Raw genomic sequence first — 15228 nt, 5'->3', positions numbered from 1 at the left:
TCAATCGGCAGCACAGTGCCATCATTATGTTTTGTCTGTCACTGTACATGCAGCTCAGTCTTAGTCTTAGAAAACGGTAGACACTAATCAGAGGTCGGAAGTAACACATAATAATAATTAAAACAACAACAACAACAACAACAATAATAATAATAATAATAATAATAATAATAATAATAAATAAAACATGAAATCAAACTATAAAGTGGACTATTTATGGATGTACAGTAAACGTTGTTGCTTAGCGCCCTCTGCTGGTTAAAGTATCTGAAAGAACTCTGGATGTGGACAGAACTGCTTTCTTGTGTGTCAATCATAAAAACATAATGCTTTTCTGAGAATGATTTCAGATTTGTGATGCAAAAATGTGTAATTGATCTGGAAAAGCTACACCAGCGTTACCATTTATTCAGTTCTTGACCCTTAATGATAACGTTTTTTTTTTTTCAAATACTCATTTTGTTTACCAGATCAGCTCTGCCTGCAGGGGGTTGGAGCCAAATCCATCAGCCTTAGAACAGGAGACTGGATACACTCTGGACAGTGAAGACCAGAAGGAGATTTTCACATTTACTTAACCTTCAGTAAAAAATAAAATTATTTCTTGACACCACGGTAAATAAAGAAACATGTAGATCAGAAATATGTGATCGGTTGTGTTGTATTTAATACAGAGGTAACAATTACTTCTACTGCTGCAACGTTGTTGATTTTATGTCGATACACTGACTTGAAATGTATGAGTAGTTTTCAAGTAAACATCCCTGTTTGGCATTCCCATCCTTAAAACAAGTACAGCTGCAACTAAAGTAATTCAACGCCCACGGCTCATTTATAAATTTGAATTCAAATTAATAAAGCCGCATTAGATAGTTAAATAAAACAAATGCTACAAGAAGACTATCCAAATATAGCACTAAATCCTACGTCCAGGCATTCAATGAATTATTCAGTCTCCTGAACAGACATCCTAATTAGCTGTGGTCACAGACAACACCTAAAGTAACCGATCAATGGTTTCATTGGTTGCATCAGGAGTGCTTTGTACTGAACATCTGAAGTGCCTGAATATATCCCATTTTTTCTGAGAACCAATGCTATTGCCCCTAAATTATTTGGCCTTTAGGGAAGAGGGGGTTAAGTCCAGTAAGTTATCACTGGCCTAGCACAAACAATATGCAAAAGCTAATAATAAAAGTTCCTGTAGATACAGCTGGAAGCATAATTTGCAAGTTTAATGATAAAGGAACAGTGGATATACCACGACAGAAAAAAGCTGCCATCAATTGCTGCCGCCAGATTTTTGAGTACTCGTGGTCAAAAACCCCTAAACCATTTCCTGACTAAAACTGCACAAACAACATAGTTATTCTTCTTCAATATTAGCTATGAAAATGGTTGGATTATCTGCTGAGTAGCTATCTACCAGTTAACTGCTTAACAGAGCTTAAGATGATAGCTTTACAACTGTAGATTTAAAAAAAGCATGACCCAAATACCAGTGATGGGGAGTGATTATTTGATTTCTTTCCATGAGAGTCCTAAACAGCCAAAATGACCTATTCTGTAATAAATTACAAATATTACCATTACATCAAGGTGGATCATGGTCAGCTTCAAAATACAAGAACATCTAAATTAGAGGTCTATTCAGCCAATCATACTCTCATTTATACACCAATTGCTGGCCAATTTGGAGTTAAGTAGATAGAAGTGACAACAGGAAGCTGTTCTTTATACATCTCTTATGTCCTCTGTGGTTTCACCCTCCACTCTTTACTTGAATTTCAGATTTATCGCTCCCTTAGAGCTCCGGCTGTACCTGAGCACAGCTCCCAGTGAGCAGGTCAGCTGGGGTGACGGTGAATCAAGGCAGTGCAGAACGTTTAATGAGGAAGTAACTCAACTCCACCATTGTCACACCGAGTGCTGAGGTAACAAACGACGAACAGCAGACAGACGGTACATATCTGATGGCCAGAAGAAATGGTATATAGTAATTTAATGGTGTTAAAAATACAATCTTCTCTCCTGGGGTGTGTAGGTGTAGCAACATACCATGATTTAAAACAATGTTTTGAAAAGGGCGCAGAGGACCAAATGGTCTCTTCTGTGTTTGTATGTCAATAAATGTGGTTGGGATTAATGTGACAAACCAACGCAAATAGGTTAGAATTCAATAAAGTCAGATTTTGGCACCGTTTGTTTCTCTTTCTACTCCTAAATAAAATCCCGTCCAACCATTTGCCTTCAAAAGTCAACTCCTTCGCAAATAAGGTCCACATGTGTACAATTTAACCTCAAATCAAATCAAGGTGTTTTGTGCAGGCCTCACATGTTTGTTAGAGAACATTGGTGATCACACAGCATCATGAAAACAAAGGAGCAGAACAGAGTTAGGTTTTAAACAACATTCTAGTTTGTGAACCTCTCAAAGAGCATTGTTTCATACAACGTCTGATCACAGACATAACTTGTAGATGCAGTTACAGCTGAACATCAGTTTTCAAGTCACAAATTCTCATGATGTTTTGCTAGACAAAGAACCGCCGCTCTACTCATAACGGTATTGCATCACTAATTAATGAGGACATACCAATAAAAAGGGGTTTTTAGAACCTTAAGTGTTGTTACATCTACAAACTGCATCAGATCTCTGCAGCTTAAAGCAGTTTCCTCTCCTCTCTTTAACTACTCGCAGTGTATTCAGCCGTCATCTCAGGTTCAGCTGCTTGTCGGCTGCCAGCTAAATAAAACATTAAGCCTCTATTTCTGTTGTCCCCAAAACCACTGGGCTCAGGAAGTGACTGCAGCTGATGATTTGGCCTTGGTCGAGTTACTTGCCCTCCAAATGATACGGCTTTATTCTGTTGTCTTATGTTTTCCTTTCCATCTCGTCACTGTTTCTATCATTTTTCTTTACTATCATCATGTTTCTCAGCAGATAATGGAGGCAGAGTTACATGATGACTTTTTGCTATCTAAATGATTACAGCAGCAAATGGTTTGTTTTCGTCTTAACACAGATCAATCTCATGAACATTTTTGACAAATTTGATTTTTCCCTCGGTTTTTATTCTTTATTAATCAAATGTTTGGAGATTCATAACAAAACCGCATGCTGTAATGATATTTAGCTTGTAAATGTTCAGCATTTCAGTCAAAATGACGTGATTAAAAGGAGTTGTCCTGTCATTTGCATCTATGAATAAAAAGAGACTAAATTCCCAGTTAAAGTTTAAAGCCTTAAAGCATATTACGCTGTGTGAAATATGTGAACTGAAACCTGAAGAGGTTTTCTTTGCTTGCCATATTTTTTATTTTTCCAAATGTAGATACTCTGTAACATTGTCTACTCTATGGTAGATAAAGTTAACACAAGCCCTTTAAATCATCACAGTTTCTTTTGGCTTTTTTAAGGGCACTTGATCATCGTGCATTGTAAAATTATGAATAGCCCTTGCATTTTTTCACAAAACCCTGATTTATTTGAATGTATTTTTTGTAATAGACTGACAAAAAGTGGTACATATTTGTAACTTCAAAGGAAAATCATACAAGATTTTCTAAATTTATCACAGTTTCCTGCAGTGTCTGCACCAGCTTTCCTGTGAAGGAGCTTTCTTTTGACAAAGGTAAGAAACCTTTGACAAAAGAAGAACTTGTGAAATAGAGCGAAACTTTTATGTTTGGACATGTCCTCTTTAACTCTTTAGGTAAAAGGAGTAAAAGATTTCTGAGCTCAAAATAGAAAAATCTCTGAATTTTCGATGACTCTAATAAGAATAAAAAATTATTAGCAGTCCATTTAAAGCATTATATCAGCTGTTTTGTCTCAGTAGTGCATGTCACATTTTTAATCAGTTCCTCTTCGTATCAGAGAATGTCAGTTCTGATACAAAAGCCGTAAAGTTATAATGAGTTAAAGTGACTGATTTTTACAGAACATTGGCAGACTTTTCCAGCTGGCCTCCTATTTGATGTTCTGAAATTATGATACCGTATTTTTCGGACTATAAGCCGGTACTTTTCCCCCCACGCTTTGAACCGTGCGGCTTATAGCCCGGTGCGGCTTTTCTGTGGATTTTTCTTCAACCACCAAAGGGCTCTTTAGCAGGAAGTGAATCATTGGAAGTCAAAATTGGATATATTTTAAGAAAGCACTAATTTTCATTTAGAACAAGCACATGGTAGCAGCAGGCGCAACGGAGAAAATTCTTCAAACTCATACCCCCTCATCATGGAAACCACACGAAGAAAAAGATGCCGCTTTTAAATTGAAGGCTATCGGTCTGGCAGTACAGGAGGGAGCTCGGCGTGAACGAGCCCATGGTTCGGCGTTGGAGATGCAAGGCTTCATCCTTAATAGCAGATTTATTGAAAACCGATCGGCGGAGATATCAGCAATTTATATGTATGCTTCCAATTTCTTTAAAAAAATTTGTAGGTGTGGCTTATATTGAGGTGCACTCCATAGTCCGGAATATACGGTAATTACTGACAATGTCGCTTAGACGATAAACAAGTTTGTTGTTATCAGAGCTCCTGGTGCTCCCTTTAAGAAGACACACTTTTAATTGCACTTTATAAAGCCAACTCCAGAGTTTTACTCAAAATTTGATATGAATCGGGAAAAAAAAGTTATGCACACAAAATCCTTTTTTCTGTTATTTAACACGCATCAAACATCTAATATATGACATTCTATTTAAATGTTGGCCCGTGTTATTAAATGAAAGAAGAGGCACTGCTTTTACAGCAAGGATTCTCCCTGCACGCTACATCCAGACATTACGGTAGGAGATGCTTCAGGTGGCTGATGGGCGGGCTGAAGGGTGGAGTGTTTGGAGGGCCCACAGATACGGCAGAGCTGGAATTTCTTCATAAGACAGCTGACAGGCACAGGTATGGATGTGAGGCGAGGAGGAACGCAATAAGGTGAGTCAATTCATGAGAAAAGTTTCCCAGCAGCTTAAGATAATTTTTTGGGAAAAAGTAGCAGACATTTGGAGTAATTTAACAGGAGAAGTTCTTGTAAAATGTTCATTATTATGTGGAAATTTAAGCTTTTTGTATTTACTTTAAAATTAATGATATACAAAGCATCTAATAATAACATGTGTGAAACAGCTAGGGCAGTTTAAACTTGTCACATTCAGCTAACTGAAGGTACATTTCAAACAAATAACTCAAAGATTTGGCTACCCCTCAGTACTTTCCCTGTTCCCTCCATCAGGATGTCTATTGACCTGTACAGCCCCAGCATGGGTGACAGTGGGGCCTCCATGTGCCAGATGAAGCAGCTGCCCTGCCACGGCGCCCCGCTGCTTCGCCTGCAGTCCTGTGGGCATCACACACTCAACCACTCAAACCTCCCTCACAAGCCGTGCTTGAGCGATCCATCCTTGGTTGCTTCCTCTGGGGCCACGCTGGCCCTCCGCCACAGGGTCAGCGGGGCCACGGCAGGCACCTGCAACAGCCTTAACTGTGCTGCTTCAAGACTGGCACAGGAGGTGGGAACAGCAGCCTGGGACAGCTGCAAAGGGAAGGTGTTGGTGACAGGAGGAGGGGGATATTTCGGCTTCAGGCTGGGGAAAGAGCTGGCCAGTGAGGGGATGACTGTGATCCTTCTGGATGTCAACAAGCCTCTCTGGGATATTCCTGATGGAGCGATCTTCCTTCAGGTAATTCTCACCGGGGAAGAAACCCCAATCCTTCTGTTTTTTCCCGCTATCATGCCTTTCTTCTTACAGGTTTTCCACCAATAGAAATATTCTGCACTTATAGTGTTAATTAAATTTTATTTTTTGGCTCTCATTAATGTGCTGTACTGGGAAATATGACTTTTTTGGAGTGGTGAAATAGGGGAGGCTGGTGTTTCTTTTGAACTATCATCACATAATATAATGAATGATTAATTTATTACCCTCAAGTTGAATGTTTTCATCACTAATGTAATTCAATGAAGGTCCATATATATATATATATATATATATATATATATATATATATATATATATATAGATATAGATATAGATATATATAGAGATATAGATATATATCTATATCTCTATATATATAGATATAGATATATATCTATATCTATCTATATATATATATATATATATATATATATAGATAGATAGATAGATAGATAGATAGATAGATAGATAGATAGATAGATAGATAGATAGAGATCTATATCTGTGTATATATATATTTATATATATATATAATAGTTTATTCATTTGTTATTTTTTCTTACATTCAAACATAGAATATAATTTTTATTTAGTTTTTTTGTTTATTCAGTTTATTATTTATTTATTTATTTATTTATTTATTTATTTATTTATTTATTTATTTATATAGTGTGCATTGTTCTTCCTAATTAATTTTTTTCTTCATTATTGTTATTACTTTGCAAGGACATGTTTCCTTGAATTAATTAGTTTATTCGCTGAGATGATTTAGTTTGGTTCGTATTCGGTTTGTAGTATTTGCTCTCTTGCAGCCAAACAGTACAGCTCACTCAGCTGTTAGCTGTGAAGTTGAGCTCTAGTGTAACTGCGTGTGCGTCAGGTCAGTGTGCTGGCTGGAGACGCAGGTGAGCGATCTGTTTCAAAGCACCAGCTGTCTGCTGGGTCACAGAGGGAGGAGACATGAATCAGGTTTCACCTGCGCACCGCTGTTCGCAGGTTTTCACTTGACAAAAAAATATTTTTAAATGTTTGTTGTGTTGGGGTTTTTTTAATTACACATGCAGCAGACACTACCCCCTTTTTGCAAAAAAAATAACCTCAACCTTTTTCGCTGTTTCTTTCAGAGCGACATTCGGGACTATTCCTCCCTACACAAAGTGTGTGAAGGAGTGGACTGCATATTTCACACAGCATCTTATGGCATGTCTGGACCAGAGCAGGTGATCTTCCTCTTCCCTATTTAAATATGAGCTAGAGTTGGCCATACTGAATGTCCCTGAAACCCACAGCAGCCAGACAAGCCTCTAAATTGTTAACACGTTCTCCTTGCACCGAAAAAGTCCTCCAACCTGAATGACAGGGTGTTTGCCTCTGTACCCGTCAGTACATACTGCTACGATGCTCTCGGTGGATTAGTCATAAAACGACTTCTTAAACAATAAAATTGTTCAGCTGAGTGAAGCCTTTGGGAGTTATAAGCTAAGGTCACTGTGAAGTAGTAATAATTAAAAGGACTGATGATTTTGGTTTAAAAACTCACAAGGAAGTCTTGATTTGAGTCCATCATAAAAAACAAAACCCTGCTCTTACAGTAAAGTATGTGGTCTGAATTCCTGTTGGAGTCATTGTGAAGTGATGTGTCAAGTGTGACTTGCGATACTTGAAGAACACGTGAGTTCATTCCTCACTGAAAAGTTATCTGTTTGTGATTGAATACATCCATTTCAAGATGCTCACAAGCCTTGAACTTTATTACTTTTTCAGTTTGTTTTGTTGGAATGTGATGTGACAGACCAACACAAAGTGCAAAACTGAGAATTGAAAGCAAATTATTAAGTCATGGTTTTTGACAATTATTATGGATAAAATCTTAAAAATGTAGCATTTGTTATTAGTCCCTGTAATCCGACACCCCCAAATAAAATTCAGTGATTCTGAAGAAATCACCTGATTTCACCTCAGTAGAAAAGCAGCTATACTGTGGCAGCATCAGAGGTTTATCAGCTGGCAAAATGTAACAAAAATGAAAACTCTGGTGGAACTGCAGCGTTCCAAACCTCGGGTGGAAGAATTTGTTGATAAGACTTTGTTGATAGGACAACTCTTCCAAAATATGGAAGAGTTGCAATTGACCTTGTTGAAAGAAAACCATAAAAAAAACAAACAGGAGAAACAACAAACAAGTGGAAGAGGTTGCTCTGATTAGATGAGATCAAATTGACCTTCTTGGCTCAATTTAAAAATCCAATGTAAATCCCAATATCAGCACTCCTCATGAAGTGGCAGCATTATGGTGTTGGGACAGGAAAGCTCATCAGAGTAGATGGAAAATGAATGGAGTAAATACAGGGGAATGTAAAAGCATCAGCACATACCAGACTGCATAAACCATGCAGTTATGTAATTCTTTGTTTTGGTTTGTCACATAATATTCTAACATAATTCACTGACGTTTGTGCTTTGGAGACTTTTGCAAGAGACAAAGTCTATTCAGATGAACTTCATTTGGAATTAAAATACTCTGGTACTTCTTGAATTCAAAAATTTTACTACAAAGTACACCTCTAGTTTTGCACCATGTTCTTAAATTCATTAAATTTGCAATAGATTTAACGTTTCTCTTTGTTACATTCTTTCATGAGAAAGCTTGTAATGCCACACAATCCGATCACCATATAGTTTCTGATCTGGACTAGAAACAGAGGCCTTTAAACAGGTTATGTTTATTATGTCAGTGTAACGTACATAAACTTGATGTGTTCCTTTAGCAGAGCCCTTTTAATGTACCAACTCAACATTTTAATCAAGTTGAGATCTGTATTTTAAATAGTTTATTGATCCACCTTGATTCTATAGTTTTTTTTAACCACTTTAAAGGAGATTTGTTGCTGTGTTTGAGATCGTGTTCATGCTGCCTGAGATATGGCCTGAGATTTGACTATGATAGTGTAATTTTTAAGGTCAACTCTATGACTAAGTTAGGATCCTGTAGCTGTGCAAGAAGCCCAAATCATCATCTCACCTCCACCGTGGTTAATAGCTACTATTATGTATTTTATGCTCAGCTTGGAAGTGTAACTTTTTAAACGTATTCTTTTTAGAATATGACAAACCTCTCAACAAATCATTACCTTTTCATTTTTTACAAACTTAATATGGTGAGTGGGACCTGCAGTATTTGACTTGTGACTCATAGTTCACTTTTAACTTTGTTGTGATTTGCTGAAACCTCTACCCCTTGTAAAGATTACCAGAAAGGTTTCTCATCTTTGAATAGATGTAGAATAAAATACTTCAATTAATTTAAGAATTACCTTTTCCAGATTGATTTAAAGCAATAATTACTTCTTTAAAGTTGTTGCTGATGCTTTTCCATCTTTGTATTGTGTTAACACTCGCCTATATGCATACTTTTAATACTGCTCCTATGAGTATCAGTTAATCAGATTTGCAGCTTAAGACAAGTACTTTCCCATTCAAATCTTATAGAAGCAGTAAGAGTGTACTTAGCTTTTTCACACAACCTCTTTTAAGAAACGTGACATAGTTTTTTTGTTTTTTTTTACTGTTTCTCTGAAACCCAGCTGAGGAAGGAGCAGGTGGAATCAGTCAACGTTGGAGGAACCAATAATGTCATAAATGGTGAGATATTGTTCCTCGACGACAAGTGCTGCACTAACTTCTGTCTCATGCTTAAAATATGTGCTAGTGTTTCCTACAACCGGTGTCTACATAGTTGAGTGTAATTTTGTACTGTCGTGTGAAGAAGTAACCTTTACCAGCTGTCATTTGTCACAGGTGTATAACTTTGCTTTGTGGTGTGATCTGCTTTATGTCAGTGTGTAAAGAGAGAGGAATCCCCAGACTGGTCTACACCAGCACCATCAACGTGGTGTTTGCTGGGAAACCAATTGTGGATGGGGATGAGGCTTCAGTGCCATATGTACCCAGTGATTTGGTAAACAGTAGTCAAACACATCTTTAATCTTGCACATATACTGTATTTTTAGACACCAGGACATGTAAGGAATCTGTGTGTTTTTTTTCCCCAGCACATCGACCACTACTCCAGAACTAAAGCAGTGGCAGAGCGGATGGTCCTCTCGGCCAACGGGTCCTCAGTGAAAGGTGCAGAAATATCAGTGAGAGAACTGACAACCTGAGCGCAGATTTATAGAAACAGGTTGCACCTATGGGAGAATGCAAACAGTCTTGTATGATCAGGTGTCAGAACTGAGAGGGAAGTTCAACTCATTGTGTGCAGAAGCAGCCACTTGATGCCAATCTCTTAAGACAGTCATTTGTAAAATGTATTTATCTGAACATTTTATGAATTTGCAACAAATTTGAAATTGTTCTTTGATCCTATGTGTTAGACCAACACAAAATGGTGCATAATCATGAAGTGGAGAAATTATATGAAAGAAAAAACTTGCCATTTTCAAATAATGCTCTAGATGTCCGGTGCTTGATATATTATTTTATGAAGTAATCCTACTTTAAACCTCTCTACAACTTTCCTGCAGTTTTTCTGTGAAACTCCTGAGTTCTTCAAAGAACGGCTGTGTTTACAATGACTGACAGGTGGATTATGCTCACTGATGATGTGACTTGTAAAGGCAATTGGCTGTACTGGATATTTTTTTACGCAGGAAACCAATGAAAAGGTGTTGAATATATATGCATACTATACTTTGGGCTGGTCTATCACAAAAAACTAAAGTAAAATGAATTAAAGTTTGTTTTACTTTAGTTTGTCGAGGAAACTCAAAAACATTTCCTCTAAACTTTTGTGAGGAATTGTGCCTTATATGTATGCTGTATAGATTCTTATTCCATTCCTCAGTTTAAGCCAACTCACTATGACTGATCATTTTCCTATACATTTAATTAAGCATAAAGCATGCAGGTGTCACGTTATATACTGCAGCTTAATGTGCGTGTATCTGCTATCAGAGGACGTTTTTTCCACTGGCATTAAGTCACCTCAGCAGCAGGGGGATGTAACAAAGCACATTTACATTCTTACCTCACTGTAGCTGCTCTGCTCTCACGCTTTCACGCTATAGTGTTGTTCTTGTAGATGTTACGCTTATTTGACTTTCAGAATGATACCTTGCATAAAAACCTGCCCCAGCCCTAAGCCCTTTTTTTGTTTGTATGTTTTGTATTATTTGCATGAGTCTCGACAATCCATCATTGCAGAGCAGTCAAATGATTGAAACCAAGTCTTTGTTGACATATTTCCTTACATTGGATGTATGAGTTTTGTTTAGTTTGATCCCCCCAAAAAACTTGCATATTCATTCCTGCTCTTATTTCCAAAGGTGGAGGGAAACTGGAGACCTGCGTCCTGCGGCCGTGTGGCATCTATGGACCTGGAGAAAGGAGACATCTTCACAGAGTGATGGTGAGCAAACAGCCATGTCTGGGGGCCGCCGTGGCAGCACACACTCCTGTTAGAAGAGTTTACATTATTGATGGAGCTCTCCAGGCATCCAGTTACGATGCCTTTTCTTCTAGTTTCTTTCCCCCCTGCATGGTAGCAGTCGTTGGAGGTTTGGATGTAGTAAGGGATTTAGCGTTTGGCCGAGATCACAACTTTTAATTTTCTGCAAGTGATGTATAATTGTAGCAACCTTGGCAAAGAATTTGTGCTATACAGCGTTAAATCTGCTAGAACTTAGCCAATAAAGTTGTTGTGCAGTTTGGTTTTCTTTGGTACCTCTTAATGAACATAGAAATTATTTTGGTTTGACAGCTACAAAGACATAACAGCAAATTATTTACATTCTAATCAACTTATAATTAACCAAATGAATTACATCCATACTACCACAACTACTAATAGTGATAGTAGTATTTATTTATTTATTTATTTTGGTAGAGGTTGACCAATAATATAAATTACTTTTGCAAACTAACTATTTGATCAAAATGTAAACACTTAATCATTGGCTAATATGTGTCCTGAATCATTTTTATTGTGGAAAACACCTATTAAAACAGATATTTTAGAACATCTATGTATAGCTTAACTTTCTTTTTAACAGAAGAGACACAAATCTCTGTGCTCATTGGATAAAATGTTCATAAAATGCTGTTGCTTAACTACTTACACAAAAGCTAAAAGAGATTTTTAAAACAAAATCTAATCTAAGAGTGAAACAGCATAAAGTTAGATAGCTTCTGTACCTTTGGTTTGCTACATATATATATATTTTAAATGTAGCAAAATGTATAAACGTTGAAGTCTGTTGTGCTAAAAAACGAAAAGAAATTGTGATTCAAGGCAAAAATTTGTTGCTGACATTAAGTGCGTTTTAATAGAAAATACAAGGTTGTAAATTGTGAGATTTCTTTTCTGGCATACCTAAATTACATCCACAATAATTATGTGTTCTTGATTTTGTCTTGCTTTTAAAAATCTAATTGATTTGAATATAACACTGGTAGGCACATTTTATAACTTGTACTATGTCACATGTATCTGGTGAAAACTGGATCTGAAGCTGCCTATTTCTTGTTCTTTGTGTCAGATGAACGTAGAGCGGCGCTTGTTCAGCTTCAGGTTTGGAGACTCAGCAGCCAGGATGAACTGGGTCCACGTAAATAATCTGGTCCTGGCCCACAAGCTTGCAGCTGAGGCTCTCACAAAGAAGAAAGGCTGCATCGCTGTGAGTAGTAAAGACAAAGTTCCACACATACTTTCATCTCTGCCTCAGTTTGAGTTACTTACATGTCCTTTGAAAAATGTTTCTGCCATTTTGCAGAGCGGGCAGGCATATTTTATTAATGATGGTCTTTCAGTCAATCTGTTTGAGTGGCTGACACCTTTGGTGAGTCAAAATCTGTGGGTTAACTTTATCCATTATTGTGAAGTGAACCTATAAGGACTTGTGATGACACACAAACGCAATTTATTTGAGAGTTTAGTCTAAGGTGATTTTTTTTTTTTAATCTTCACAGTTTGAAAAACTGGGCTACAGCAGACCATCAATAACCCTCCCAGTTTCTCTTGTCTATTCAGCGGGTAGCTCACCACTCCTCTTTTTTTTTTTTTTAGACATTTTCATTCAAATGTGAAGATTTACCTCTGACTCTCTGACTGTCCTCTTTTGAAGCGATTCTGGTGGAGTATTTACATGTGATTCTGAGTCCGGTGATCCAGGTGCCTCTGCTTTTTACCAGGAGTGAGGTAAGCCCACTTCTTTCTATTTTTTCTGCTTTTCTAGGGTTTCTATTTGACTTAGGAGAAGTCAGAGAGAAGGAAAGGCTGTGCTTCTAGCCCTAAATACAAAAAATGCTAGTAGAAAAAATTGGCTGAGAAATGGACGTCACAGTCATTTAAATAAAATGCTGAGACTCCTGTAGTAAGATCACACACTAATTGACTCACTATCAAGACGTAGCAAAGCCAGTTTTTACCTGGTTTTGATTTCTTTCCTCCCACGTAAGAAATATTTCCTGTCGTAATGCTTGAGGAAAGTTGACTGTATTGATTATTTTTTAAACCAAGCAGCACTTTTGTCTAATATCACTAAGTAATAATAGTGAGTCCTCCATGGGACTCACTGTAAAGTCCTCCTGTGGCTGCTGTGAGGCTGAATAATCGTCTGGAGGCCTTCACTGTGAGTCCTGAAGATTCTTGGTTGCTGGCCCGTCGGGTCTTCATAAATGTGTCATGAAGCCGAAACCAAAGCTGAACTTTACCTGGCACTCATTCTGTCAGACTGCGGCTGCAGGCCACTCGGATCGATGGTTGCCCCGTGAATAAAACATAAAGTGCTGTGAGGTCAAAGCAGAAAGTTTTGACATGCTGATAACAGGAAGTGACATCAGTGGAGTGGCTGTTGCCAGTGTGCCATGTAGAGTTTTATATTTAAATTTTTTTGTGTCTGTAATTCTTTAATCACATGAAGAAACTTCACATGCCAAATCAAAGTATTTGTAGTAAGTCTGTGTTAATCCAGACTCTGTAGTCCTTTACTACTTGGCTGTACTATGTCTTATACAAGATCACATGGATTAACTGTGCATGAGTCATACAGACAAAGCCTTATGTTGATATTCTGTAAAAGGTGTGAGCTTTTGAGAATAGAAAAAAGCCAGTTATGAAGACGCAAAACTAGAAAAACTCCCCTTCTCTGTCTGGACTTCACATGGATGACATGATAGTGGCAGCATAATTCTGCGGGTTACTTTTCTTCAACATGATAGAAATTAGAATGAGATTACTTTTACCTGCAAATGCTTCAGGAGATTCTTGAAATGATTTCTGAGGGTTCCATCTTCTCTTGCAGGTCCGAAACATCACAGTGAGCCACACCTTCAAAATCGACAAGGCCCGTCAAGAACTGGGTTACTGCCCACAGCCGTACAGCCTGGCGGACTCCGTGGAGCATTACCTCAAGATCCGACAAAGTCGTGACACCCCAATTTCTTTATCCCTCCCCTCCGTCAGGCAGTTGGCTGAAAGAGGCGTTCTGCTGCTGCTGATGGGACTCTGCCTGGTGCTACTCATAATCTATGGCATCCTCAGTTAGAGTTAAATAGTTGTTGCAATGTCGGATGGAGAGGCTTTCAAAACTAGTTGTTGCAACAAATTTCAACTCTTCTCTCACTTGTGCAGAGTTCAACTCATCAAGAGTCCTTTTTTCTTTTTCTCCTCTTCAAATAAGACTTAATTTGTTGAATGTAGGTTTAGAAAAATGTCCTTTTCTTTTAAAATTATGTAAGCTTGAAAGTATTAAAGGAGATTTATATTTATGAATTTAATAGCTTAGTTTAATTTTTGGTCTATGTGATTAATTGTCATTTATTGAAGCATGCTTCCAGTTTGTATGATAACATTCTTTCGTGACTGCTATTTACTACAGAGGTTGTTATTTTGTACACTTTTAGAAATAAAGTAATTATAATGAATGAAATGTTTAATGGATGTTAAAATCAAACATTTTCTGTTACTAATAAAAGTAATGAAGATATTCACAATTTAAATAATTTATTTCTATTTAAAGAAAAAAATCTTAACTCTTGGGCTTGCTTGCATTTTTTGCTACATCTCCAAAAGACACCCTTTTAAAGATTGTCATAGAAACATATGTTTTATTTCCAAGTTCTTTCCTGATTATCCTTTCAAAATTCAGTTCTCACCATGTAGAAAATAGCTGTGAACATTCTGTAATTAGATCTTTTTAAATTCTATATTTAGTGAATAAAATGCCTCCATATTTTCCCCTCTTTCTGCTTTATTTTGTAAAAAAAATACAAAAGTTTTTTTCCGCTAAATGCATATTTATTTATTTATTTTGAACACAATCATAATCTTTTAAAGCAACCTTAGCAAATTAGTAATTATGCTAAATACTAAGGTAACCTTTAAAACTGACTACAAAGAAACCTACTGAAAGCTAGCTATAAAATAAGACATGAAAAAGCACAAACATGCATACAATTGAATCAAAAGTAGAAAAAAATGCAAGCGAATTGGATTATATTGAAAACAATAAAAAACATTAGCATA

The 15228-nt window shown here is 37.1% G+C and overlaps 1 protein-coding gene across 1 annotated transcript; it reads left to right on the top strand.

The window, feature by feature from the left end:
• The first annotated feature begins 4898 nt into the window (after nt 1–4898).
• Nucleotides 4899–14588, top strand: LOC102230408 (putative short-chain dehydrogenase/reductase family 42E member 2). Its single transcript, XM_023349466.1, has 12 exons — nt 4899–4938; nt 5237–5684; nt 6827–6922; nt 9287–9344; nt 9542–9660; nt 9755–9830; nt 11030–11112; nt 12242–12379; nt 12476–12541; nt 12672–12735; nt 12827–12900; nt 14006–14588. The coding sequence occupies exons 2-12, from the start codon at nt 5238–5240 to the stop codon at nt 14246–14248; spliced, it is 1464 nt and encodes a 487-aa protein (XP_023205234.1). The 5' UTR covers nt 4899–4938; nt 5237; the 3' UTR covers nt 14249–14588.
• Nucleotides 14589–15228: the final 640 nt, after the last annotated feature.

The sequence above is a fragment of the Xiphophorus maculatus genome, chromosome 16, assembly GCF_002775205.1.
Source record: "Xiphophorus maculatus strain JP 163 A chromosome 16, X_maculatus-5.0-male, whole genome shotgun sequence".
NCBI lineage: Eukaryota > Metazoa > Chordata > Actinopteri > Cyprinodontiformes > Poeciliidae > Xiphophorus > Xiphophorus maculatus.
The sequence above is the reverse complement of the archived record's forward strand: the minus strand, read 5'-3'. Positions and strand labels throughout refer to the sequence as shown.